Below are 26,073 nucleotides of genomic sequence, written 5' to 3' on the forward strand. Positions count from 1 at the left end.
TCTCTGTCCCACCATTGCTTTCATTGCTTCTTCCTCTCTGCACCGTGTGTCAGATCGTGTTCTCGCTAGCTGCCACTTACAGGAGCCATGGTGAATCATCTAGTTAATCCTCTCGTTGCTGACATCGTGCTAACCCTAGTCACACCCGTTCCACCCGCTCGCGATGCTCCGCTCCGCCAAAAGCATCCTCCACCACCTGCTGCTTGTCCTCCACCTGCTGGTCACGCTGCTCCGCATCTCGGTTGCCATACCGCCCGATCTGGTACCATGGCAGCGCAAACAACCGATCCATGCTCTCTAGACTGCGTCCGGCGGTTTCGGGAACACTAAACCATACCCACAGTCCTCCCAGCACGGTCACCGCGGAGAAGAACCAGAAGGTCCCCTTGGGCGTGATGCCGCCATCGCTGGTGCCGAGCAGCATGTTCGGTACTGCTCGGGAGTTCCCGTACTGGTTCACAAAGTGCAGCGTCATGGCCGCGGACGTGGCCAGCGCTCGGATGCGTAGCGGGAACAGTTCTGCCGTCAGCAGATACTGCATCGAGTTCCAGCCTAGCGCCCATCCCACCCCGGAGATGTATATCATCGCGATGGCGCCCCGACTGCTGCCTCGCTTGGAGTCAGGCAGCTGAAAGTCATCGTCGATGCCCATCTCCGGCACGGCGGTGAGAAAGCTGGCGACGTAGATCATCGAGATGGCCTGAAGGGTAATCCCGAGCAAGAGGGCGCGCTTGCGACCGATCACATCGACCAGGAACAGGGCACAGATCACTGCCGCAGCGAGCTTGACCAGCCCAAAGACGGCCGTCACCAGGAGCGACTCGTTCGAGCCAGTGATGCCCAGCAGCTTGAACAGGTCTGGCGCATACAGGGTAATAGACCCCGCGCCCGACCACTGGGACAGCAGTTGAGCCATGGCTGCCAGGTACAGCCGGTACAGATTGCTCGGCACCAGGAATGCCTCCTTGATGATCCCCAGCCAGCCCGCCCCCAGGGTGGCCTCCATCTCAGCCTGATGTGCAGTCTGAATGCCACTGAACTCCTGCATGACATTTTCATGATCTTCCGGCAGGTTGCGAAGACGCGAGAGGTTCATCAAGGCTTCTTCCGGTCGGCCCTTCTTGACGAGGAAGCGCGGGGACTCGTACTGTAGGAAGGAGAGGAGGAAGATAAGACCGGCGAACATGATGTGCAGACTGGTAGGAACCTCCTGTGACGGGTCAGTGAGGGTCAATAACATCATCTGTACTAGGGCACTTACCCATCGCTTGTGAGTGTGTTCGCCCATATTCACCTGGCAGCCATAGTTGGTGAAGTACGCGAGCACAATCCCCAGGTAGACAAACCCAGTGAAGACGCATGTGCACAGACCCCGGACGGACGCAGGCGCCTACAGGTATTAGCCAGAGCATTGGGATGGGAGATGCAACTCACAATTTCTGCCAGATAAACAGGCCCCACGACCACGGTCTGGCCTACGCCCAACCCGGCGACGAACCGACCGGCATAGACAGCCCCTAGGCTACCGTTGGAACCCACGCCCATGAAGATGCCGATGCCCAGAATCCAAAGGAGGCAGAGCTGGCGGGTCGCCCACAGCCGGCCGATGCGGTCGCACACGAGGAATGCACTACACCATTAGCGAGGCGATCAAACGGGAGAGGTACATACAACAAAGCGCCACCCACGGAGCCAATCTGCACCATGGCGGACACGTTGGCCTTGATGTTGGTCTGCTCGACCTCACTGTATGAGTCCAGATGAATCGTCCGTTGAAAGTCTTTGGAGTTAAAGGCCCCTGAGATCAAGCCCTCATCCACCCCCCGGGCAGCACCCATGAGGCCAAAGGACAGAACCGCAAACCATAGCTTCCAGTTAAAGACCTCCTTGGGATCACTCAGATTGTTCAAGCGAAAAATGTTGACTGGTTTCTTGGAGCCCGCCATGTTTGAAAGCCAGCTGGATAGTGGCCGGTGGCGGGCGCTGCAAGGGAGGGGGGCTCCTTATAGTGCCCAAAACGTGACCGTCCATGACCAGGGTCGACGTCGGTAGCCGAGAGTAGGACCTGTCGCCTGGGGGGTATCTTCCGTACGACGCTCGCGATCATGCGGGGAATCAACATGGGAAACTCTGTCGGAATGAACAGGCCAATGGGTAGGGGAGAAAATCCACGATGGCATCCCACGTTGGAGCCGAGATATCGACGAGCTTAGCACGCTTGACAGCGAGCAGCTTGGCGGCCAAGACCCAGACCCCGCACACCAGTGGAAATGAAGTGTGGAGGGCTTTTTGTTGTTGGGGTTCAAATCCGGGGATCGAGCCTCTCCGTGCGACCCTTTAACCCTGCCCTGCGGTGGACTGACCTGCGGTGCGCCCTCAGGAGGCTCGGACAACGTCCGCGCGAGTCCAATGGAAGGCATCATTAATTTCACCGCGGCGAGAGGGGCAGGCTTGGCAGCCGGGGACCCCCCCGAGAATCTCAGCTGGACGCTCGGGAGAAGAGCTGCTTGGACGCGTCCATGACAAGCCACGCGGGAAGACCTTGGGGTCACGCGGGGCGGAGGAGAAGCGAAGCAGACTAATCAACACTAATCAGAGCCACTGCTGCTGTTGGCTGTCAGCATCGGTCAAATCCGATCGCGGATGGCCCACCATGACGTCGCGCAGGGGATCGGCGTCCATCGGTCTGGGGTGCATAAAGCAGCCTCGGTTGGCATGGACACTGACGCCCGGGTCTGAACCCTAACACTCGGGAGATACCAGTCGAGACCATGCAAGGCTCTGCACTATCAGGGACTGGAAATGAAACCGAAACCTAGAAGCAAGCCGGTTTCATGCAGAAGCCGGACATTAAGTCTGGTGTCACCGAGCTGACCAAAGCCAATGACTCGGGTGGCGATGTGTTCATGGCTACATCATCATTCATTCAGGTCATTAATCTAGGAACCATCTACCTATAAACATCCCAGAGGTCAGATCTCCCACCATAGACATAGACATAGCAGATAGAATGTCTAGCCTCGTGCACGACTCCATCCTCGGCAATCTCATCCGCCTCGTCTCCGGCGGTCGCTGGTTCCAGTATCCGGAAGAAAAGGACCCCTCACTATGGCAGCGGTACGTCAATCTCGACAAGTCCGGTCGCATGGCTTATACCGGCCATCTAGAGACCGACAACGTCTCGGAGGATGTCTCTGAGCCCGATCGCGCCGACTCCGGGTCGATGACTAGGGTCCCCTCGTCCACGTGGTCCGACCACGGCCGGCGCTATCAAGGCATGACTGGAGTCAACATCGATCCGGAGAAGGGCAGAGACACGGTGGTCATCGACTGGTATGACGAGAATGATCCAGAGGTATGTCTGGCACCCAATGCTCAGAGCATGCTGATGTTGTAGAATCCCCAAAACTGGCCGCTGTGGAAGAAAGTCGTGGTGACCTTTGAGATCTGCCTCCTCACCTTTAGCGTGTACATCGGTAGCGCCATCTTTAGTGCTGGTGTCATGTCGGTCATGGAGCAATTCCAAATCAGCCAGGTTGCCGCCACCCTGGGCCTGACCCTCTTTGTGGCTGGCTACGGGCTGGGGCCGCTGCTCTGGTCGCCTATGAGCGAGGTACCTCAGATCGGGCGCAATCCCATCTACATTGCAACTCTAATCGTCTTTGTCGCGCTCCAAGTGCCTGTTGCACTGGCCGGCAACCTGGGAACCCTGCTAGCCTTTCGCTTCTTGACGGGCTTTTTCGGCTCTCCCGCCCTAGCCACGGTACCCCCCCCCCCCCCTCCTGCCATTCATACTTACTCTCTCCATCACCACTAATGCTAAATAGGGCGGCGCCAGCATTGCCGACATGTTCCGACCGTCCAAACGCGCCTATGGCATCGGCATCTGGGGCATCAGCGCAGTATGCGGACCCGTTGTCGGTCCCCTCGTGGGCGGGTTCGCCGCGCAAGCCAAAGGCTGGACCTGGACCATCTGGGAACTGATGTGGCTCTCGGGCTTCACACTCGTCGCGCTGATCATTTTCCTCCCCGAAACATCCTCCACCAACATTCTCTACCGCCGCGCGCGCCGCCTCCGCCGCCTCACTCAACGATCCAACCTCCGCTCGGAGCCCGAAATCGCCGCCGAAGGCATGACCGCGCGCGAACTCGCCATGATGACCCTCGTCCGACCCTTCACGCTCAACTTCCTCGAACCCATGGTCTTCCTCCTCAACCTCTACATCGCCCTCATCTACGGCCTCCTCTACGTCTGGTTCGAATCCTTCGCCATTGTCTTCGAAGGCATCTACAACTTCAACCTCGGCCAACAAGGCCTCGCCTACATCGGCATCCTCAGCGGCGCCCTCCTCACCATTCCCCCGTATTATTGGTGGATGTACCGCTACCTGGAGCCTAAATTCGACCCTAAAACCGGAAACCTGCCTCCGGAAGCCCGTCTTCCCCCTGCCATCGTTGGGGGGTTCTTTATCCCTATCTGTCTCTTCTGGTTCGGATGGAGTGCGCGTGCGTCCGTGCATTGGATCATGCCCATCATCGGGAGTGGGTTCTTTGCTGTGGGAGCGTTTCTCCTCTTCAACCCGGTATTGAATTACCTCTCCGATGCGTATCCCGTCTACGCGGCGTCCGTGTTGGCAGGAAATGATCTCTTCCGGAGTGCCTTTGGTGCGGGGTTTCCGCTGTTCGCCACGGCGATGTATAAGAACCTGGGAGTCGCGTGGGCGAGCTCCACGTTAGCATTCTTGGCGATTGTGTTTATTCCCATTCCGATGGTGTTGATGAAGGTACCCTCCCTTCTCGCTTCATTTATTCAGCTGTTTTTTTGTTTTGTTGTTTTGTTGTTCGTTGGCAATGTTTGCGATGAGAGAAATGGGAATGCTAACCATAGTAACAGTACGGCGAAACCCTACGAAAGAAACATAGTCGGTTTGCAAGGAAGGATATATAACCTCTTCCCCTTCCTTCCCCCTCTCTTTTGAAAGAGTACAGCTGGTATACAAGCCGCAAAGAATCTATGAGAAAAGAGAAGACATAGTAAAAGTGATTTAGAGTTAATGTCTAGTACAACGCCATACGCTTATCACACAGTATATAACAAAACAGGAGTTGTCAAACATGAAATAGTATCAGATAGAAGACAGTGGGGTATCAACGTCAATATCAAATGACCGCAACGCCTGCGCTATCTCATACCTGGCAAATGATCATACCATCATCGCAGTATTGAAAAGAATCTACATATATAGATATATCGAAATCCACTGTGATAGGCAATGAGAATCAGAAGTGTATAATGGAATACGAAACGCCCAAGAGCGATATTAATGGCCCCCAAGCTGGGATGGTATTCCGCTCATCACCCACGTTCAGGACGGGAGGGAGCCTTATGCAGAAGTCGAGGACAACACAGGAAACAGAAAACAACAAACTGTAAAACAAGAATAGAACAAAATACAATAGAATACATGATAAAAGGACGGAAAGGAAAGAGAACGAATGAGGAAATTAGGAGGTAGTAGCTATTACAAGATTCATGATCGAATTTTTTTCTACTCAAGGGAGAGTAAATATCTAAAAGCCTTTCTCCGCCTATTTTAGAGAAATATATGTGGGCTGATTCCCTTTGATCGCTTATTGTTGGTGGTAAATGCATCTCATATTCATTCTTTCTTAAAATCATATGTTATTATCTATATTTCTAGCTTATTATTGTATGCCTGATATGGGTTGATTGAAGTAAATCCTGATCAACGCATTGGCCTTGGCCTTAGGAGTTAGCCCGTCACCCGGCCAATGATCACTTCGAATCAACTCTCTACCATCTCCAATCCAACACCAACCCCAATTTCTCCAATCAGCAAACCCAAGCTAAGAATAATACAAAGAAAGGAAAAAAAACAACATTTTTACTTCATCCTGCACAAGGAATCACATCACATGCGCCACTTAAACCCCGGATTCAACCAATCCAAATCCTGCACCTCCGCCTGACTCAATCCCCCCAACGCAGCGTCGACATCGACTTCCTCTCTCCGCCGATTATCCCATCTCATCCACGCCCACATCCCCGCCGCGAGAAGGATTGTCATGACCGACGTCGCCAGGTTTAATCCGTTTCCAATGTGGTAGTCCGGTGCATCAGACGGTAAGTAGGACCACGTGGAGATGAGGCCGCCGATATTTCCAAACATCACGTTTGTGCCGATAGCTGCAGAGCGGGCGGTATCGGAGATGACGTTGTTGGAGACGTGGGCGTTGCAAAGGGCACCGAAGGTGAAGGTCGCGCTGGAGATGCAAAAGGTGGCTCCGTAGCGGACGTGGGAGGAGGTTGTGGCGAGGAACATGATGTAGCCTGTGACGATCAGGGGAGGGCCGAGGAGGAAGAAGATGAGACGGTGGTCGAAGCGGAAACTGAGATAGGGGAAGAGGATGGTGAAGAAGGCGCCGACGATGTATGGGGGCACGGTGTGGAGTTGTTGGGCGACGACGGTGGTGTGCGGGTAGATGGATTTGACGATGGTAGGGGCGAAGAAGGCGAGGCCGGAGACGGTGATGTTGTTGAGGAGGAAGATGATGGCCGTGCAGAGGGTGACTGGGGAGAGGATGCCGCGGAGCATTTTGGGCTTGTCCAGATGGTCTAGGACTTCAGTTGTGCCGACCCGTTCTGATTTGAGGCGCGTTGTGGCGAGATCCTTCTCTGCCTGGGTGAGCCAGCGGGCCGTTTCGGGGCGGTCGGTTAGGATCACGAAGCTGATCAGGCCTATGGCGATGGTGATTAGGCCTTCGATGGCGAAAATCATTCGCCAGGTATGAAAGGTGCCAAAGTGGTCAAGGGTGAGAATGGCGGATGCGAGCAGCCCACCGAAGGCGCCGGCGAGAGGGGCCGTTGCGACATAGATTGATAGATAGAAGGCAAGCTCTCTCCGTCGATACCATCTGGACAGGTAGTATGCAATGCCGGGCAACATGCCTGCCTCGAAGATTCCCAGAAGAAAGCGGACTCCCGACGCGGCGTGGATATCATTGACGAGCGCGGTGCAGAGAGAGCATACTCCAAAGAGGACCGTAGTTGCCGGAAGAAACCAGCCCGGACCGATGACTTTGCAGGCGATGGTTGATGGGATTTCGAAGATAATATACGAAATGTAGAATACGGATAAGATCGCATTGTAGTCGTATCCGTGGAGACCTAAATCTTTCTCCAATCCCGCGAGCTTGGCATTTCCTTCGTTGATGGTCAGTGATGAACTCACCGTGAAATAAAGACATACCGATGTTAGCACGGTCGATGAAACAAAATAGGTACATCAAAGCCACCGGTGGAAGAACATAGAGGTTGATCTTCCTACGCAACCGAGACTCGGCTTTTTTATCAATCTCCACGAGTGCCCTGCCGTACTGATCCGTGGCTACAAGGCCCTGCTCAGCGTTGTTCATCATATCATCGTGTCTAGTGACATCCTTTTCAGCAGTCGGACTCGTCTCTTTGAGTGATGTCATGATTGCATTTGTTGTACGCATTGCGAGCAGAGTAAGTCAGTTCAACAGTAACCAGCTGAACACAGCCACAACGTGAGACACCGAAATGGTGGACACAAAGCCGAAGCAGATACACGATGGAGAACACAAGCACAGTTTCACAGCGAGTGAGCTTGGCTGAAGTGAAGGGAGTCTCGGCGACAGAACCCACAGACCCACAGGACTTGGTATTGACAAACCTCCCCATGAGCCACCCACATATGGGTGAATATGATAAGGATCACATCATGCCAATGGCAAGAATAGTCGGTCATAAATACAGCTTCCGGGAGGGGCTGTTCTGGTAAGAGTTTGCAAGTAGGCCCCAGGAACCGTGAATTCTGAGAGGACGACAGGCCGTGCCGAGCAAGGAAAGAAAGTTGAGTTTGGATAACCACGGATCTAGGCCTGCCCAGAGGCTTGGCTAGTCTGAAGCTAGACTTGGCCTTCGTGTCGGGTGAATTTCCCCTTCCCCACCACGATGATAGGAGCCACGTTGGAACTGTCAGATGCCCAGGGCGACACACAGCTCACAAATCCAATATGAAGGCCGTAAGCAGGGTTAAACAGACAGCCATCGACAGTAGCACGGACCATGGGGAAGACCTGCTTGGCCTTCTTGTCACGGGACCAAGATGTTGAGGAGCTTGACACAGCTAAGGCGATCTGTCCAATTCCAGTCTCAATCTTCGCCACTTGCAAAGGTCCTGGACATCCTATCACAGCCTGTGAAACAAGGAGTGGCATCTTCGGCGAATACTAATACCATCTAGCATCTCCGGCCAGCCGTCGTCACGAGAACCAGGACATGGAACGAAGCATGATCAAGACACCACCACCCCACCATACAAACAAGCAAGCAAGCGCCTGCCGCCACAAACTATAGCTTGAAGATATTGGTAGAAATACGGTCGTCGAGATCACACCATCACTTCAGCTTACAAAGGCCCACAGGCCATAAGGCACATGTCCGATATGTCAGCGCATAAGGGTCCGGAACCAGGGACTTGATGAAGATACTGATGAAATTAGATCATCATGGTGGATATCGATCCAATTGGATCTAGTGCGGTGGTCGTTAGTGACCTTAGGGGTGTTATGGAATTGAAGTGTGATTAGATTGGGTTGGTGAGTAGCTGGATGACGGGGGAGACGGATTGTTATATAGGAAACGGGAACGTGATGACGGTCACCTGATTGATTGGAGGGGTCCGGTGGAATGGGGCATCAGCCTTCTACGAGGTGTAAAATTCGATTGGGAAGGGACATGCATTCGCTTGGGAGAGCTGCATTGGATGTTACCAGAAAGCGTTCAAGAAAGGATTCTCGCGTGCTGTGTCTCTTTAGCCTGGTATTTGCCTACAATCCTACGATGTCAACACAAGACATGAAAATTGGATTGCACAACGCCTTAAGTATACTCCGTAGGTGCCATCAACATATGAGACAAGAATGTGCGTTACCATCTATTGATCTAAACATGGCAAATTGCTCAGGAGATGATTGATGTGTAATTATATAGACCAATCACACAAGGGATTGGGCTATACCACGGAGATTGCATATCGATGGTAGACATCTTCCATTTATATGAAACACCTGTAGGTCATCTCCTTGCCACGCACTGCAATAGCCACATCAGGTCACCGAGACAACCAATCATCCACTACACCTCCCTATGCCTAGAGCATATCCAACCCCGTCGTCCGAATAAGCGCATCATCCTAAGCAAACACCAGTCAGCATCACCCAACACCCAAACAAACACAGTCAACCCGACCAACCAAATGATCAACTCACCATAACCGGATTCCTCACCGCACTAATCCCATCCCTAACCCTCTCCGCCGTATTCCCATACCAAAACCGTCCCGTCTCCCCATTCACAATCTGCGCCACCACCGAACGAGAATACTCCATCAAATCCATGCGCTCCACACCATCCTCCCCACGCGCCTGGGCCGCAATCTTCGCCTCAATAGGCTTGTACAGCGAATCCTCAGGCAACTTGAAATCCCCAAAGTACGTCTGGCCCATGGTACGAACCGCCCCAGTCACAATGCACAGAACCTTGACGTTGAAGGGAGTCAATTCCAGCCGGAGAGAATCAGCCATGAGTTCCAAGGCCCGTTTAGAACCAGAGTAAGTTCCTATCAGCAATGAGCAACACATTCATCCCTATAATCCCACTCCACCCAGCACAGAGATAAGAAAAGAAGAAAAACTCACCCATAAACGGCACATTCACATACCCCGCAATGGACGTAACAAACACCACCGCCCCCCTCCCCCGAACCAAAAGTGGCACAAAAGCCTTGGTCACTCTCACCGGACCCCAAACATTAATCTCATACAACTCCCTTGTCTGTTCCAAATCCTCATCCAACACCGGCATGAAATGATTCCGTCCTGCATTGTTCACCAGAATATCTAATGTGCCTCCGGTGTGGGATTGCACGGCGGCTACTGCCGCGTTGATCTGGTCTTGGTTTGTGACGTCCAGGGTCAGGAGGGTTACGTTGGGGAGGGGTTTCAGTTTGCTCATTGTGTGGGGGTTGCGGGTTGTGGCGAAGACGTGGTAGTTTTGTTGGTGGAAGGTGGTGGCCAGGCCGTGGCCGATACCGTCGTCGCTGCAGCCGGTGATGAGGACGGTTTTGAGGGGCATGGTGGGATGGGCTCTTGCGGAGATGAGGGAAGGCAAGTAGGGTAGAGGAGAGGAATGATGAATGAAGAGAAGATGGAAGAAGAGAGGCATGAGGCCTGGGTTTGCATGGCTTTAAATCCATATTCACGTCGACAACTCCTGTTAGGCTTTACTGAGATGACGCTGGTGGATCAAGGTCCACGGGCTAGTGCTGACGAAAAAGGGATGGGATCAATTGGTCGGGTCGTTCATGCATCTGACGATCCGTAAGATTCTAGTCTAATCCCAGGTCCAATATTTAGTTTGATCCTGCAGGAATGTCTTGTGGTCCGCCAGCATTCAGGCGGAAAAAAGAAGATAATAATCCGTACGTGGGAGGTTTACAGGGGCTTTTGGTGCTACTGGTGATTCGACAATTGCATTGTCTACGGGATGTCCACCAGACATTCGATATTCTAAGACATCTATCAAGTCCTCAGTTAGACCTTCGCTTGCCACACAAACCCCGACTTGGAAACCCTGCACGCAACTCCAGCAAGAGCACCGATCATAATCGATGTGGCCGAGAACAACTGCCCATAAAGGTACCTCCCATCGTCCCGGTTGATTAAAGCACCCTGAATCGATGGCCCCGTCAATGCAGCCGCCCCAACAATCGTCATGATCATGCCAACTCGGGTTCCCGTCTTCTTCATGTCCGGGCTCATGGTAGTGGCCGTGGCCGGGAAAAGCGACTGCAGTGCCGCCGCAATGATGCCATAAACCACAGCAAATACATACAAACCAGCTGTACTATCAATCGCCGCCCAGCAGTATGTCAGCAGACTTGCAGCAAAGCTAAACGGAACCAGGACATTCAGCATCCCCGTGACTCGGTCACCGATCATCCCCGGGACGATGCGACCAACGATCCCGACGCCGTTAATAACCATGATCAGATCCAATGAGTCAGATCTCGACATCCCGATTCGGTCGCGAGCAAAGGTTCCCAGGTAGAAAAAGGCAAAGTGCAAGCCCCAGAAGTTGAAGAACATGCTCATGGTGAAGAAGGCAAACGGCATTTCTCGAAACGCACTCCAATCCACTAGCGGCCCACTTCTTCGAGGCGGCAGGCGCGGTTTGAAAAACAGCAAGCATGGAATCTGCGTAGCGAGCATGATGAAGCCCACCGCTCGCAGAGTCCAGGGATAGCCCACGGCATCTTCATAGAGAAGCCTATCCACCACGACTGGAAATATCAACCCCCCGACAGCTGCCCCAGCTGCAGCCACCCCGACGGCGAGAGCTCGGTTGCGTAGGAAATACGACGACATAACCGTCAGTCCAGAGCAGAATGTGCAACCATTCCCTAAGCCCATACAGACACCCTGGGCTAAGAAGCTTTGCCAATAGTTCTTGCAAAGAGAGGTCATGAACACCCCCACCAGCTGGAAGAGAACACCGAGGAAATACACCGGGCGGAAATAGCCTGCATCGGTGAGGCGGCTGGAGATGACACCCACAAAGAAGAGGAGCGACACCTGCACGCCTCCGATCCACGAGAGATCCGAGTTCGATTGAGGCAGAGTTTCCGAGTAGAATTGCTGGAAGACCCCAAAGCTGTTGGAGACGCCCCAAGAGTTGAAGAAGGTCATGTGCATACAGAAAACCTGGGTCCAGGCCTGAAGACCACCGTCAGGGGGCGGTGGTGGCTCGCTGGCTGGTAGTAGGGCAGATTCTTTGTCGCTTGATCTCATGGTGGCTCTATTCGAACAGCCTTGATGCAGGCTAAGAAAGAGGAAATGGATTACAGCGATAGTTGTGGGAATTCATGGCAGATACCCCTTGTTGGGACTCGTTGACCGGCCATGGGGGGCCTGAAATGCAATCGCATCCGCATCCGGTCAGCAAGGCTGCTGAGTATCCCGTGGAAGCTGGGATATTGAAATCCAAACTCTTCCACAGGTGGCGATTGAAGTGCACGAATAATGGAGGTGCAAGGTGGGGAGATAAATCCCAGAGTCTCTTTCCAGCTTGTTTGATCTGTCCCTCCGCTTCCATGTGTATACTCTCACTTGTATTGCCCCACTTAACACCATCATATCAACGAGACATCAGCACTAGCGGACGGCGGCGTGCTGGATGCCGATGCGTGCGGGGACGCAGATTGGTCCACGGACTCTGGCTTGCCGACGCCGATGTCCCACCTAATACACCGACCAATCATCGCCCGCTCTGAAGCCCCATATCTATTAAGACACTGTGTCGGCGGACCGATTTCTATACAGACAAGCTCATATAGCTCAACACATTTCAATCTGTGATGGGCAGTTAGGGGAGTTGCTGAAATCCAGGGGTAATATTTCGGGTTCTCGTTTTCATTGTGAAGCTCAACTTGAGCCGGTCCAGCTCAAGTCACGAAACTTACCTCTAAATATCTTGGTTTCTGTCACTTTCACTTCCTTTAGCAAGAAGCTATGGGTATCAATCTTGGCGTGGCAGTTTACCAGCTACTAGATCGTCATCGTTTGACATTCGCCTGTATCAAAGGGCATCTCCGAACCAAACCCAGGCACCACTGCTCTGCAGCCGTTCAATCAGCTGGCCGCATTTCACTCCACCCCAGTTCGCGCAATGAAGGGTGCCCGTGCCACTTCATGGGGTGCGCCTCCCGAGTACATGACTGTTCCAGACATACCTCAGCCCCTGCCTAGCCAGCTGCAGCTGAAAGTATTGGCCGTGGGTGTGCGAGGACGAGCCGAGTGCAAGCACCCCAGTGCCTTTGGCGCGCCCCCTCCAGCAGCTGGATGGCGCTGCGCTGCCGTGCCATAGGTGGCTGTGAATGGCCGGGCAGTCGCCATTATTGGAGCCACCAGCGGCAGTGGCCGGGCGGGCATCGCCGTGGCGCCCGCTGGGAGCGGCGCGGATCATGGGCGTGGCACGGAATCCAGACACCCTCGCCGAAGTGGAGGAGCTCGATGATCACGTCCTTCTCCCAGCTCATCCCGACGTCCGTTGGTTCTCCCTCCGAGCATTGAGCCCGTGCATCTCTTCCTGGACTGGGTGGGCGGTCCGGCCGCCGTGCAGTTACTTCAGAGCGCCCAGATCGAGCCAGAACTTGCAGTATATACAGGTGAGCGGTTTGGCGGGTCATAACACTCTAATCATTCCTCCCATTTGATCAACATCAAGCCGATTTGCATTATGGCCTTTGGGGTAGGAAGCTTCAGCGGTGTGGATTTGAAACAGAAATGCTAGGACTGGTGAGCACTATTACCACGATGAAGAGGTCACTTGAGGTTGTTCTGGCTCCCATGGCTAATGTGCAGCCTGTTGAAACTCGGAAGACGCTCAGAGAAAGTGGTATCGTTTAGTTCCTTGATCGGTTTGCGATAAAGTATGCGTTGGGGGTTGTATGTTCATGATTTCGACGATTCAGTGTCAGAATGAGAGGTCTCGGGGATGCAGTCTCTGGTTATTTTATCCTTGTGGTTAGCATAAATACCACAAAAGAATGTACACGTTAGCTTTGAGTAGTGAGAATACCATCCTGAGGATGGGTCTGAGAAAACCCGGAATCACCCATTCACAGGCATCACAGGAACCAGGCATAAGTGGGGCATTTTAACCAGGAATATCTATTCCACGCTCGGCCGAGGGCAAAGGATCGGCCCGCCTGGATTCGAGTGGCCAGAAATGAGACAGACTATTGCAGCGGTGGCAGTTATCGATGACTTGTCATGAAGTGTCGCGGGCATCTAGGAAGAAGAAGGTTGGAGGAGTGAAGACGAACGAAAGCAACACACGGGCCGCGATCACCTGATATGGTGAATATACATACAAACAAAATTAATTACTCAGATTTCCACATCTACAATCCCCCTATTAAGAGGCCTGGTGGTGGAAGACGATGGTAAAAGGGTATTTTCCCTCAGAGAACCGTAACAACCTTCTCACAAGCTAACTGGTTACTTTCCTGACTGCTCCTGTTCAACCACCGTGCCTTGATCCCTTACATGGGACCTCACACCGCTCTCCACTCCCAGCCAAAGAAGGTCCGGTCGACTGTAATGTCCACAGACATCTACAAAAGCTTTGGAGTGGTAGACCTGATCCAGATCTAGGTTAGCGTAGATGATGCCCTCCTCGGTACTGGGGATCGGTTGCGACAATTGGCGGCCGTCAGGCCCAAAGATGGCGGAGCAGCCACCCCCAGGGGTGCTCATAAGGGCCCCGGAATGTGTTGCCATGCGATCAATGGCGGACTGGCTTATCACTGTGGTGGTATGCAGGACGAACGATTGGCTTTCAATAGCGTACGTTCTAGCAATGGCATTGGTGCCTGACAAGATGTGTCAAAGTTTTCTAAACAAATGGGATAAGGAAAAGTGACATACCCTCGCTTGACATCGAAAACAAAGAGCCGTCACCAACGTCAGGGAACAGTGGGGGCCATGCCGCGACATGGATCTGTTCGCGCTGCGAATAGGTGTGGTATTTGAGAAGCGGCTGGATGTGTTCCCAGCAAGAGAGAGCGCCAACGCGACCAACCGACGTGTCAACGACGCTCTGCAGACAATCTCCAAAGGAGTCGCCGAAGACGGTCCTCTCCATGTGAGTAGCCTTGATTTTCTTCCGAGTGGTGAGGATCTTGCCATCGCTCCCGATGATGGCCTGTGCGATGTACAGGGAGTTGTGGAGGTTTTCCGAAAAGCCCAGGACCACGACGATTTTGTTCTCAGCGGCACACCGTTGGATGCGAGCCATCTGCGGCGAATCCACCTTTAGCGAGTGTTGGATATAGGTGGATGTCAGGCGCATATCAACAGGGCGGGACCTGTCAGTAATAAAGTTTAGTCAGATCTAGGCTATTTCTCCCAGGTGCTTGCATACCATATCCACGCCGGATATCCGGGAATCCAGCACTCCGGGAAAGTGATCAACTGAGCGCCATTCGCAGCAGCTTCCCCGATGAGAGCGCATGTCTTTTCCACTGTCGCATCTAGATCGAGCCAAACTGGTTCTGCCTGCGTGACGGCCACGCGCACCTGGGAAGAGGCTGGGTCTTGCATAGTAAGATTTCAGACGTTCGAGGTGGGTTGAGCTTCCGGGATTTGGATGGAGGCCCGGTATTTGTATCTCCTGCAACCCCTCCCGCCAAGACATTCCGTGGAGCTTTATCACACCAAACGGTCCAGTACTGCGTGGTCTGTACGACGATATCCCCGCAAGGATTCAAGGAATGCCAATCACCAGATGTTGGACGGATAGGAGGCCGAGCGTGTTCATACATGCTGCGGAAGTTCGGCACAAACTGGATCCTTCAGATCACCTTCCTTATCGATAAATGATATGATGCTGATAACGCGTAATGGAATTTATCGATAGACAGATATCATAAGGTTTAGAGGCTTGTTCGATGGTGGTTGAAATATAAGCGTTTTGAAAGTGTGGCTGATCTCAGCCATGCGGCCGATCTGGCCGATCCGGCGTGGCTGACGTTAGCCACCAGCACTCTAGTTATTTAAGTCCCACGGACAATGGAACCTTCGCTCAGATACTTCTCACTGCAACTTCCAAGCGAACAAAATAATTCAGGACACTAATAAATCATAACGAACTACTGCACAAGATGGTGGCAATTTCCCAGGTCCGTGAACAAATCGCAACGATCAAAAACCTCGGGTCTGGTCTGGTTGCCGTGTTTGGTACATGCCCATCATCCCCCTGCGACCCTCAACACTGACACCAATATGACTGAGAATAGTGGGAGGAACAAGTGGTATCGGACTATCCACTGCGCGAGAATTCACCCGTCATGCCACAGCCCCACACATCTACCTGGTTGGGCGTAATGAAGCCCAAGCATCGGAGATCATCACCGAATTGAAGACCATCAATGAATTCGCAACGGTAGATTTTATCAAAAGCGATGTATCTTTGCTCAAGAACGTGGATCTCGCCTGCCAGGAGATCACCAAAAAGGAATCCAAAGTGAACCTCCTCGTCTTGAGCGCGGGTATCATGACCACTCAGGGACGGACCGGTAAGGCTCCCACTCTCCCCATTCCCCCTCATCCCCCTGCTAAGCAAAGACCCAGAAACAAGCGAAGGCCTCGACCGCAAACTCAGTCTCCACTACTATTCCCGCATGCGCTTCATCGACAACCTCCTCCCATCACTAACCCGCGCCGCCTCATCCGGCCATCTCGCCCGAGTAGTCTCCGTATTCAGCCCCGGGCACGAAGGCAAACTCATCGAGAACGACCTCGACCTCAAGCATAACTACAGCCTATCCAACGCAGCCGCCCAGGCAAGCACCATGACCTCTCTCTACATGACCCGCTTATCCGCCACACATCCCAGCATTAGTTTAGTTCACAGTCTCCCGGGTGGAGTGAACACGAATCTCATGCGAGATTTTAACCCGCTTGTTCGGTGCCTTACGAGCGGGTTACTTACGCTGATGACGCCGTTGGGTTCCTCAGTTGGACTTCTTTCTGTGAAGGAGTCGGGCGAGAGACATGCTTTTGCGGCGACGAGTCCGTTGTTTGCGCCGCGGGTGGAAGGGGGGTTGACGGTGGGGGCGGATGGGGAGAAGGGGAGTGGTGCGTATCGGGTGAATTATGATGGTTCGATTGTTGAGGCTAAGTTGGCGTTGTTGAAGGGGTATTTGGGGAGTGGAGTGGGGGATAAGGTGTGGGAGCATACGAGGGAGGTGTTTAGGAAGGCGACGGGGGGGTTGTGAGATGCGCTCAGTGGCATATCACTGCTAGTATTTAGTTTTAATTGTAGCCTACTAATTACCACTCTGTCCAAGACAGAATCATTTCCACTGACAAAATCAAAGAACTCATTAAGTTACCTCCTTAGTATTTAGGGGGGGGAATCCTTGCTAGTATGACCAGATAACCAGGAACACATAGAAGTCCGTCCCAAGAACAGAACAACTAATGCCAGTTTAATACGGTTCCAACCCAGCCAACTGCCTCCCTCTCTTTGACAACACAGGTTCCTGAATCGGCCGCTTCAGTGCCTCCGCATGAGCCGGATGATCTTCGGGCGGAAGCCGTTGCGTAACCCGCACAATGGCCGGGTCATGAGCCGTTCCATTCTTCTTGTTGAAGGCTTCGATGCGCTCAGTTCGTGCGTGTTCAGGGACAAAGATCGATGGTTTGTAGCAGACGTCTAACAATAATCAATTATCGCATTCAACAGGAAAGGGAGGTAGGTTGTGACTTACAAGCTGCGAAGCGATCGTTAGTAGAAGACGGGACGGAGCCGTAGTGGACCGTTCTCTGAAATAGCCATTAGCCGACTGATTATCGTCTTCAAGGAACAGAGCATGATTAAAGGAGGTAGGGTATACCGAATCCCAAAGTAACAAATCACCCGGCTCACAGCACACCTTGACCCATTTGCAGCCCTGTTGCTCAAGCCACTGGCTCATTTCCTCGTCCAGGACCTGCTGTTCGATTTTATTCCACCCGTTTTCGCCCTTCTTGTGATCAAAGTGCTGCCATAGTTGTGTGTACAGGGCGTTCGAGCCCTCGAGGACCGTCAGACCACCATCTTGAGGCCCATTGGGGAGGAGGTTCAGGACACCCTGGACGCATTGGAGATGTGTTCGGTAGGGAGATTGGTCGACGTGGGGCCAGGGGGCGAAGATGGGGTCTGTAGGTGCTCGGTCGGGTTCAGGGATGGAGAGGTTGAGGCCGTCTGTTGACGGGATCAGTTAAACCTATAGTCTCCTCATGGAGGATGACTAGTAAGAAGATGCGCACCATAAGAAACAACCAACTCATCCGTCCCCCAAAGCTGCGCAAACGCTTCCACAAGCGCAGGCTCCGATTTCAAATCCCATACGAACTGTTCGTGGGCGATGCCATATCTATCTTCTTAGCTCAGCTGCTCAACGCATTGGGTGAAACTAACCGATTATACAGCCCACCACGAGTATGCCAGGGAAGGTATGTTGACTTATGCGTGGAGGGATCGTGACGGTTATACCCGAGGCCCCAACCCTCCAGCCAATCGTAGCATTTATCGGCGTAGTACGCGGCTTTTTCGTGGGTGAGCACCCCGGGGACAATGGTCCAGCCTTTGGTGTGGAGGGCTTTCAGCCATGTTGGTGTCTGGAATCTATGGTTAGTCGTGTACTCTAGAGACTTTGTTGCATGTGGGGGGAGAGTGAATAACATACGTTCTTGTTATTCTCATCGATCCCTTCCAGGGATAACTTAGGGATGATTGTCTGTGTTAGAGTCTGAGAAGCCATAACAGTAGCCAGATTGTATTGTGGGATTAAAGCAGAGAGGATTGAAGATGTTTCACCGAAACCTGCCAGGCTGGTTCATTTAATACTCCCGAACGCCTTGGCCCCCGAGGTGGCTTATCACTGCCGACTTAGGCGCTGAAAATGGTTGGTTGAAAAATTGCCCTGCATCCTGGATGGAATGGAGCAGGGGCCGGGGTTTTGCCGGCTGCAAGTCACTGCATGCCTTACTCAACCCGAAGGTCGGAAGATGTCACGCCAGGTGTGGTGCAGGTGGCGTCAGATATGGGAGTACTGTGCGACAACGGACTGGTCAATTGATTCAAACAGGCCGGTTGAATAGTGGGGTGAAGCGGGGAAACGGCACGGTCCATGTCTGATAAGATAGCTGCCTTGGCATCTAGTGATTATGTGGCCTACAGATATATATGTTTTCTCTTTCTCATAGTGTGTTGTCCCATATGAATGGGAAATCGGTCACTCGGAACTATAGAAAAGGCATCAACTGCCAGCACCTGCAATTACCGGGGGCGTCTTCACAGAACTGATAGAGGTTTTTAACCAGCATACATCCTTGCCAAGCAAGTAACATATGAAGCTTGAAGATTAGGACAGAAAAGAAATTTTCTCAAATGCGCGAATGTATCACCGGGATGTCAAGTTGTCAGAAAGAGCATGGATGCGTGTTGTGAGGCAGGAAGCTCGATACAGTACTGATACACTGCCAGTGATTGGTAGTCGGCGTCAGTAGCGGCCGACTAACGCACAAGGCGATAAGACCGACCCCTATACTTCGGCGCAGCCTCACTTTGCTACAAATAGAAGCGGTCCTACAACAGAATCTAGAATTGGCATTTTCTCATTCAGTCATACCTGTTAGAGGTAACATACACTAGAAAACAACATTTACCCGAGTAACAAGGCTATATGGCATTAGAAAAGGGGTGGATAATGGATTCTCACTCTCTAGTCTCATTGCTAAGTGGGAGATGGGGCATTTCACGGACGTACCGCATTCCATGTATAAGCGTAGAGGAATAGATTGCTTGTGTCACAATCAGAAGGAATTGATCGAATCCTGGAGTATTGTGTTAGGGGTGTATGCTGGTAGCAAACTTTTAGACTCCATTGCATCTATGGTGAATTGAAACAACCTTAACTTGACTTCTGCATCACGTCGGGTCGAGAGATTCTGCAGAAAAATATAAAGGAAGGACAATATAGAAGCAGAAACAAATGTGTGAGGAGACCGATGGCGGAACCTGCCGAATATGGAGAAATGACTGATGGCTCCTTCCATCCACTTAGCATTCTTTGACAATGCTCTTTCTTTACCAGTTACTTATCGGCCTCTCGAAAAATCATGAAAGTGCCTAGTACCTGCGTCAAGGAGATAAAAGGCACACGATCTTCTCAGCTCTCAAGCACAATCCCCTCGACCAGGTCCTCTTGCATCACTCTAACGAACATAACTGGCCAGTTTCTTGCCTTGTCCATCACAGCTTTATCATCATGAATAATCAAATCTTCCCATTGAGTGCACTCCCGGAAGAACTGGTTCTCTACATCATCAAGGAACTAGATAATCAGTCCTTAAGCCTTCTCGGGCTTACATGTAAATGGCTGTATCGGATCTGTCGTGTCGAGTTGCTGCACATCGCAAAAAGGATTGGCCGTCCGGAACAAAGGTTCTTTGACAAACTAGATGTCAGGATCATGGAAGACCATGATGTGAGGTCAGGGATGACGGAAGAAGACTATGCAGATGAGTTGTGGAATCCCGAAAACTTTGCCGAGGAACCCTTTTCAGGGGCAGTCGAAAGAGGCGCTTATGATTCCGTCAAGTTTTTCCTGGAGGCAGGACTCTCTGCAAATACTTTCAACCTGCATCGCATAACGATGCTCCATGCCGCTGTTGGAGCTGGCCATGTCGACATTGTTAGGCTATTACTCGAGAACGGCGCCGACGTCACTCTCACAATCCGAGGGGGCCTGACCCCCTTGGACAAGGTGTGTGATGCTCCAGCGAGCACTCAGAGGGAGTTGGCACGACTCCTTCTTGAAGCTGGCAGCAAAGTCAAATTCATGGAGAGCCTGCTTTTGGCAATTTTCCGCACAGAGGGCCATGCCTTACTACTTCAAATGCTGATTGAAAAAAACGACCTGAACCTTCACACATGGCGGAATCGCGATTCTGGCTTCACTGCTTTACATCTTGCAGCAGAGATTGATGGCGCTAATGAGGCCGGAGACAAGGCTTCAGCAGTCAAGTGCGTTCTGCACCATGCGCCGGAACTTCTGAATGAATTCGGGTCTCAATACCCCTGGGACGAACCACAGACGGCTCTCATTGGGGCGATACGGTCTGGGAGCCAGGCCAATGGAGTCTGTTTGATCGAAAGGGGAATTACACTCGCGGTGAATCATGATAGAAACACGCCTCGGTATGATGCCCTTGAGCAATTGAACCAGGCAGCATTCCGTCGAAAGCCAGATGTAATCCGGGCATTATTGGCCCGTCCTGAAATGACCGCATATGGGTCCCTAGACTGGAATCCCGAGATAGAGTCTGAAATTATCGCCAGCATGCTAGGCCAGCTCTTTAAGGGCGACGGTACTCTGATCCGCCAAAGTGTCGAGGTCATGAAGCTATTGGTAGAGGGGCGCCACTTTCCTCATGATGCTAGGCTCATCAACAGTTGCGGAAGCATAACGAAGGATAAAAGAAGGAAGACGGACCGCGAAAATTGTGAAGTGATGTTGGAATTGTTGGAGAAGGCCATGCCATCCGAACACCCGCAGTGATTTCTAGCCACCCTGGGCTCGTGGATAAATGGCGAGCTCGGGATTTAGAGTTAGATTTCCTGTTAACCTTGAGACTACTCTAGATTACAGTACGGGAATACATTATTACAACTTGTAATGAACTCTTTCCCCAACTACCTATGGTTTTGAGACTTCTAGGGCTCGTTCATGTAGTGCCCCGTAGTCATTAATCCACGTACCTTAGATTCCCTCTAGTCAATTATGCGATAAGTAGTATCTCTTGTATCTCTTTCAGTCCACGCTCTCTTAAGTTGAACACCGCTTTGGACCAATTATCCTGCCCACCACTACCTCTACTAACCCACCGTCTAGGATGACTTCTCGACTTACACATGAACCCGACAGCTTTCCAAGGGAGGTAACAAAGCCAATGCACCGTAATACTCCTTTCCAATGACTTGTTTGACACATTACCACCCAGCAAGGTGCACTTTGTGAAATAAACCCTAGTACCTCCGTATCAGGGCAGTAAGAACATCTAGCATTCTGCACCAAGGCGTACCTAATTGGAGACTGACAGTATCGCCAGATCCCAGGTTTTCAATGCAAACGAACTTTAAAGCATGTCAGCAAAATTAGGATTACAACGACGGACTTTGTGTTTCCCGAATTCTAATTTTTGGTACAAAGCAACACTCCAAGTCATCGGAGCTCCGCAAAATATATATTGACTAGGCGAAAGCGGGCTTCCCACCATCGAATCCCTACTTGCACTAGTTCTGTGTCACAGAACAGCCCTGATAGATTCTTAAAAGAAGGAACATATATCGACAGCTTCAGTAGCAGTCTGTGTGCCTGACAGACCAGGTGGCAGCGGCGAATCAGAACTAGACCGGATGGGGTTCGGAATAACGGATAAACCTACGGGCGATAAATCCGACTCCTCGGCTTCCATCCATCCATCCATGACGCAGCAAGAGTCTGGCAAAATCAATCCGAGCTCGACGCGGCGGTGCAACTGTCCACTAGATTATCCAAAATGGCAGACGCCATATCTCCAGCGCAGCCCTCTGGCTGGCGAATTCCCAAGGCATGCCAAGAGTGCCGGAAGAGGAAGATCAAATGCAATGGTGTCACCCCCTGCAAAACCTGCCAGCTGCGCCATACCCCATGCATCTATCGAGAGGTCACCCGACAGCGCAGAAAGAAAAATCAATATCCAGAGGCCGCCGTCAGTGAGGGATTTCACTCGAACGGGGGCACGCCGGACGACCACGGCACACGGCAGCAGTCGCCTAGTTTGATGCCGCCAGCCCGGCGGAGAAACCCGTCCGTCAGCTTGACCTTCAACAACAGCGTCTCCGCCACCCACATGGCGTCGCCATCTTGCAAGGTACAATTGTATTATGGATCGACTTCCCACTTCGCGCTCATGCATGAAATATACAGGGGTCTCGTTTCCAATAATCCATCCACGGAAGCGCAGAAGCCCCAGGGCGAGGTTGAAGAAGCCGGGGCGGGCCTGGACATGTTTAGCTTCCGTCGGATCTTTTTCGGGACCCAGGCCGAGTCGCACGACTCGAACAAGATTACCAACGGGCCCGATGCCCCGGTGCTGTTCCTGCCATATGAGTTGGCCAAGGACTTCCTCCGGCGCTTCTTGGCAACGCTGTATAATCTGGTGCCATTTTGGTCCAAGGATGCCTTCTATCAGCAGCTCGATCACATGTATCGTCCAACACCGGATTCGCGCTCCGATAAGTGGTCACAATCCCTGTTACTTCTAGGATTAGCCATCGGGGCTCTAGGAACGGAGCACCATAGCTGGGGAGATATCTTGTATGAACGTGTAAAGGCTTCTACCTCCTCTCTTGATGACGTGGTCAATCTTCAGACCGTGCAACTTTCTATGTTCATGATAAGTAGTAACCTCTCTAAAATTTCAGACATCACGTACTGACGTTCTGGCCAACACGCCCATTTCCAAACCGAACAAGGCAGGCCCAATTCGGCTTTCCTTCTAATGGGCACAGCTGCCCGCAAGGCTATTTCCGCTGGGCTGCATAAAGAGGCTCCTACCGAGGGTGGAGATGCTGCAGATAGCATTGAGGAACGGCGGAGCACATTTTGGGCACTCTATTTCTATGAAGTGTCGGTCTCGCATATCGTCGTCTCCATTCTTCCGTACTAATAGTAGCTAGCTGGACTTGTTTCCATCTCGGACGACCCAGATCTCTCTCGTCGAAAGACATTGGGGTCGCGCTGCCGCAGAATCCCTTTTTGCAGGTCTTGGTTCATCTTTCCAAGGTTTTCTCCCGATCAGCCGATGAGATGTATGGGCGACGCCACGAATCATTGCTGCAAATGTGGAAGATCGCTAGATCGATAGCTGATGACCTTCGATGTTATGAATCGATGATGCAACATGCAGTGGGGTGTGGACTTGATAAATCGACTCAACCGGGGAGCTTGGGAGTACGGCAGATTATCCTGACAACTCGTACGCTCTAATCTCCCCTTGAAGAGGCCAAGCTAACGGTTTAGTCTATTATCATACGATTCTGCTGACCTTCCGGCCATTCTTAATCTTCCGGGCCCGGTGGCGGCACGATATGAAGATATCATCTCAGCAGCCAGGAAGCAGCACAGCCAAACGGCCGACAGAAATGCCCACCTGGCTGAACGAGGCCTGTAACCAGGCCCTTAGTGCCGCTTGCAGAACTATTCATCATCTCTATGAAGCTTCCATATACAATGAACTTGTTCGGGTATGCATTTCACTTGCTGATGAGGCCAAAGTGCTAATAACGCTAGGAACTCCGCTATCATGGATACTTCCTGGGAAGTTCTTCTTTCGCGCTTATTTATGATTTAATGCATGGCGAGAATTTGGCATCCACCCACCTTCCGTGGATTCATGCCGCCTTACAAGGCCTTTCCGCCATGCGACAGGGTGAGCCTATTTCTAGCTCCATGTCTGCTATTCAAACAGTCTTGCGAAAGCTGAACCCGTCATACGAATGGTCACCAAATGCAATTCAATCTTACAGTTCAGAGCACCCCATCAATACCACGCGACAGTACGCCGGAAACATCTCTCATCATCCACAAGGCCCTATTCCCGGCCCCGTTCACGCTGGTCTAGTCGGGGGAGGGGGTCTATCGATGCTCTCTGATTTCCAAGGGAACTCCTTGCAGGATGGTATACGCATGCCAAGTGGCAGTGTGGGTAGTGGTGAAGATCTTCTGGACTTCACCCAGTCCGACATGGGCTGGGACTTTGACTTCTCAACGATGGATCTTGAGGCCTTCTTTTCGATTAACCCAACACTCGACCCGCCCATATTTTAGGCATACCCTGCTTGGTACACTAGCTTACCTAATAACCCCACCGATCTGGGAGGGATCGAGGGGTGACTCGGGAGTCAAAAGCATTGATACGGTTCGACGGTTGTGCTTGGCTAGGGTTGACGACTCCATTGTCCGTAAGGTTAGAGTAATGCGTGGGCTGGCCTAGAACATGGCGTTCGGCTATCGACTTTCACGAGGAAAGGTAAGCGGGCCCGTTTTTCAACACGAGCCTGGTGCGAGTTTGCGACTGGTTGCTGACATGTGCCCCTTGCAGGGCGCGACCGCGAATACGAACCTGCTTAATACATAGATACCCATGAAACTGCCCCTTTGGGGGCCCGAAAGGATTCATCTTACCAATTCATAATACATCTGACGGTGAATAGAACTGTACAGCCCCGGTGATACCCCTACCGGATCTGCAGCTGTAGCATCTTCGTATCCTCGGGTGAGAGGATCCTCCGATCTAGACCCATGCGCGAGTCAATGACTGCGACAACGTCCGACACGTGACTGGATGAATCATGTTCTCGTCAGCAGTCCGATAAGGGTTGAACAGCTGCGTGATTGACTGCAGATCGGAGTCATCGAGTAATGTCGATCCGTTTACCCCCTCATGGCCCCTGCAGCAGCTCTCCCCGGGGCATTTTAATTTTATCTTGATGGTCTCCTCGAGCAAGCTGCCAATGGAAAACTGTACAGGAGCTGCCTTAGACTTTGGGGGTGGATAGCAGTTGATCTGTTGGCTTGCTTAAGCTTCCGGCTACATCCTGCTTACTTTGAGTGCAGAAAAGTCTCCGCCCAATAAGAGGCAACAGGGATACGATGGATTTCTCGTAAGCAAGAAGCAGGATGAATGCCTCTTTATCATGGGAGGTAACGCTGCGAGAAGGACGACCAGCCCGAATCCGGTTGCTGGCCAGGGCAGCGGTGGCCTTGATGCCTGAGGCGAGGAAGCCCCGAATGCGGCGCCGGGGAAAGCAAGTCCGGACCAATCCGAGCGCGTCACGCGGAAGGACATAGAGTTGGGTTACATCAATGACCCGTCCATCTTTTCCTCATCCCACTCTGCTTCCTTTCGTCAGACCTCCGCCATCACGATGTATTATTTCGTCTGCTCGGGAAAGGAATCTTCTGGTATCGACTCCGGTTGCGCGGCATCTTCCGTCGGATTCCTCAACCCAGGCAGGCGAATTGTCGGAGCCGAGAACGCCCGTGTGCGACGTTATTCGGCCGATGCTGCCTGCGAGGCTGAGATGGCCGAACCATGGAACTTGCACGGTCGTTCCCGGGATCTGGCAGGGCCAGTCATGCAGAGCCTGCGATGATCCCCTTATCCGGGGTCGGCGCCATCAGCCGGCGGGGCGGCCCAGCAAAAAGGAGCATTTGCAAGTCGACCACATCAACTCAGCGGCCTAGACCTGCTTCCACACCACTTGGCCAGCTTTTCAGAAGCTCCTCTAGCATGCCGGTGGCGTCCGGATCATGAACCTTAAACCTCCTGGCTAGCTCGGGTGTGGCTAAAGATTTGGAATATATC

General features: G+C 52.3%; 11 protein-coding genes across 11 annotated transcripts; 4 read left to right on the forward strand and 7 right to left on the reverse strand.

The window, feature by feature from the left end:
• Window positions 1-139: 139 nt before the first annotated feature.
• On the reverse strand, window positions 140-1,946 carry BO80DRAFT_355942 (putative MFS quinate transporter; the record flags this gene model as incomplete). The annotated part of the gene is made up of 4 exons (XM_025715772.1): window positions 140-1,210; window positions 1,262-1,390; window positions 1,435-1,630; window positions 1,672-1,946. The coding sequence occupies 4 exons, from the start codon at window positions 1,944-1,946 to the stop codon at window positions 140-142; spliced, it is 1,671 nt and encodes a 556-aa protein (XP_025575176.1).
• Window positions 1,947-2,676: 730 nt separating this feature from the next.
• BO80DRAFT_88830 (MFS transporter) lies at window positions 2,677-5,080 on the forward strand. The gene is made up of 4 exons (XM_025724885.1): window positions 2,677-3,355; window positions 3,398-3,763; window positions 3,828-4,784; window positions 4,895-5,080. Exons 1-4 carry the CDS (start codon window positions 3,011-3,013, stop codon window positions 4,946-4,948), a joined length of 1,722 nt encoding a protein of 573 aa, XP_025575177.1. The 5' UTR covers window positions 2,677-3,010; the 3' UTR covers window positions 4,949-5,080.
• Window positions 5,081-5,933: 853 nt separating this feature from the next.
• BO80DRAFT_355881 (putative MFS transporter) lies at window positions 5,934-7,500 on the reverse strand (the record flags this gene model as incomplete). The annotated part of the gene is made up of 2 exons (XM_025715769.1): window positions 5,934-7,225; window positions 7,272-7,500. The coding sequence occupies 2 exons, from the start codon at window positions 7,498-7,500 to the stop codon at window positions 5,934-5,936; spliced, it is 1,521 nt and encodes a 506-aa protein (XP_025575178.1).
• Window positions 7,501-9,189: 1,689 nt separating this feature from the next.
• On the reverse strand, window positions 9,190-10,236 carry BO80DRAFT_475484 (SDR family oxidoreductase). Its single transcript, XM_025723213.1, has 3 exons — window positions 9,748-10,236; window positions 9,319-9,668; window positions 9,190-9,242 (listed from the first exon to the last, which is right to left on the reverse strand). Exons 1-3 carry the CDS (start codon window positions 10,181-10,183, stop codon window positions 9,201-9,203), a joined length of 828 nt encoding a protein of 275 aa, XP_025575179.1. The 5' UTR covers window positions 10,184-10,236; the 3' UTR covers window positions 9,190-9,200.
• Window positions 10,237-10,636: 400 nt separating this feature from the next.
• On the reverse strand, window positions 10,637-12,133 carry BO80DRAFT_425251 (MFS general substrate transporter). Its single transcript, XM_025719476.1, has one exon. The coding sequence runs from the start codon at window positions 11,896-11,898 to the stop codon at window positions 10,642-10,644; it is 1,257 nt and encodes a 418-aa protein (XP_025575180.1). The 5' UTR covers window positions 11,899-12,133; the 3' UTR covers window positions 10,637-10,641.
• Window positions 12,134-12,239: 106 nt separating this feature from the next.
• BO80DRAFT_434936 (uncharacterized protein) lies at window positions 12,240-13,072 on the reverse strand (the record flags this gene model as incomplete). The annotated part of the gene is made up of 3 exons (XM_025720893.1): window positions 12,240-12,421; window positions 12,570-12,616; window positions 12,840-13,072. The coding sequence occupies 3 exons, from the start codon at window positions 13,070-13,072 to the stop codon at window positions 12,240-12,242; spliced, it is 462 nt and encodes a 153-aa protein (XP_025575181.1).
• A 925-nt stretch (window positions 13,073-13,997) lies between these two features.
• Window positions 13,998-15,508, reverse strand: BO80DRAFT_382233 (carbon-nitrogen hydrolase family protein). The gene is made up of 3 exons (XM_025716883.1): window positions 15,035-15,508; window positions 14,539-14,978; window positions 13,998-14,483 (listed from the first exon to the last, which is right to left on the reverse strand). Exons 1-3 carry the CDS (start codon window positions 15,211-15,213, stop codon window positions 14,110-14,112), a joined length of 993 nt encoding a protein of 330 aa, XP_025575182.1. The 5' UTR covers window positions 15,214-15,508; the 3' UTR covers window positions 13,998-14,109.
• A 207-nt stretch (window positions 15,509-15,715) lies between these two features.
• BO80DRAFT_493742 (uncharacterized protein) lies at window positions 15,716-16,889 on the forward strand (the record flags this gene model as incomplete). The annotated part of the gene is made up of 3 exons (XM_025723836.1): window positions 15,716-15,849; window positions 15,909-16,187; window positions 16,243-16,889. The coding sequence occupies exons 1-3, from the start codon at window positions 15,774-15,776 to the stop codon at window positions 16,887-16,889; spliced, it is 1,002 nt and encodes a 333-aa protein (XP_025575183.1). The 5' UTR covers window positions 15,716-15,773.
• A 110-nt stretch (window positions 16,890-16,999) lies between these two features.
• BO80DRAFT_382238 (phytanoyl-CoA dioxygenase family protein) lies at window positions 17,000-18,454 on the reverse strand. The gene is made up of 6 exons (XM_025716884.1): window positions 18,345-18,454; window positions 18,077-18,276; window positions 17,926-18,032; window positions 17,511-17,860; window positions 17,385-17,439; window positions 17,000-17,329 (listed from the first exon to the last, which is right to left on the reverse strand). Exons 1-6 carry the CDS (start codon window positions 18,417-18,419, stop codon window positions 17,103-17,105), a joined length of 1,014 nt encoding a protein of 337 aa, XP_025575184.1. The 5' UTR covers window positions 18,420-18,454; the 3' UTR covers window positions 17,000-17,102.
• Window positions 18,455-19,928: 1,474 nt separating this feature from the next.
• On the forward strand, window positions 19,929-21,221 carry BO80DRAFT_445173 (ankyrin repeat domain-containing protein; the record flags this gene model as incomplete). The annotated part of the gene is made up of 1 exon (XM_025721479.1): window positions 19,929-21,221. One exon carries the CDS (start codon window positions 19,929-19,931, stop codon window positions 21,219-21,221), a length of 1,293 nt encoding a protein of 430 aa, XP_025575185.1.
• Window positions 21,222-22,221: 1,000 nt separating this feature from the next.
• BO80DRAFT_455384 (Zn(II)2Cys6 transcription factor) lies at window positions 22,222-24,533 on the forward strand (the record flags this gene model as incomplete). Its single annotated transcript, XM_025722108.1, has 5 exons — window positions 22,222-23,093; window positions 23,184-23,333; window positions 23,384-23,682; window positions 23,727-23,950; window positions 23,997-24,533. The coding sequence occupies 5 exons, from the start codon at window positions 22,222-22,224 to the stop codon at window positions 24,531-24,533; spliced, it is 2,082 nt and encodes a 693-aa protein (XP_025575186.1).
• Between the last annotated feature and the right edge of the window lie 1,540 nt (window positions 24,534-26,073).

Source organism: Aspergillus ibericus, assembly GCF_003184845.1.
Source record: "Aspergillus ibericus CBS 121593 unplaced genomic scaffold BO80scaffold_20, whole genome shotgun sequence".
Taxonomy (NCBI): Eukaryota; Fungi; Ascomycota; class Eurotiomycetes; order Eurotiales; family Aspergillaceae; genus Aspergillus; species Aspergillus ibericus.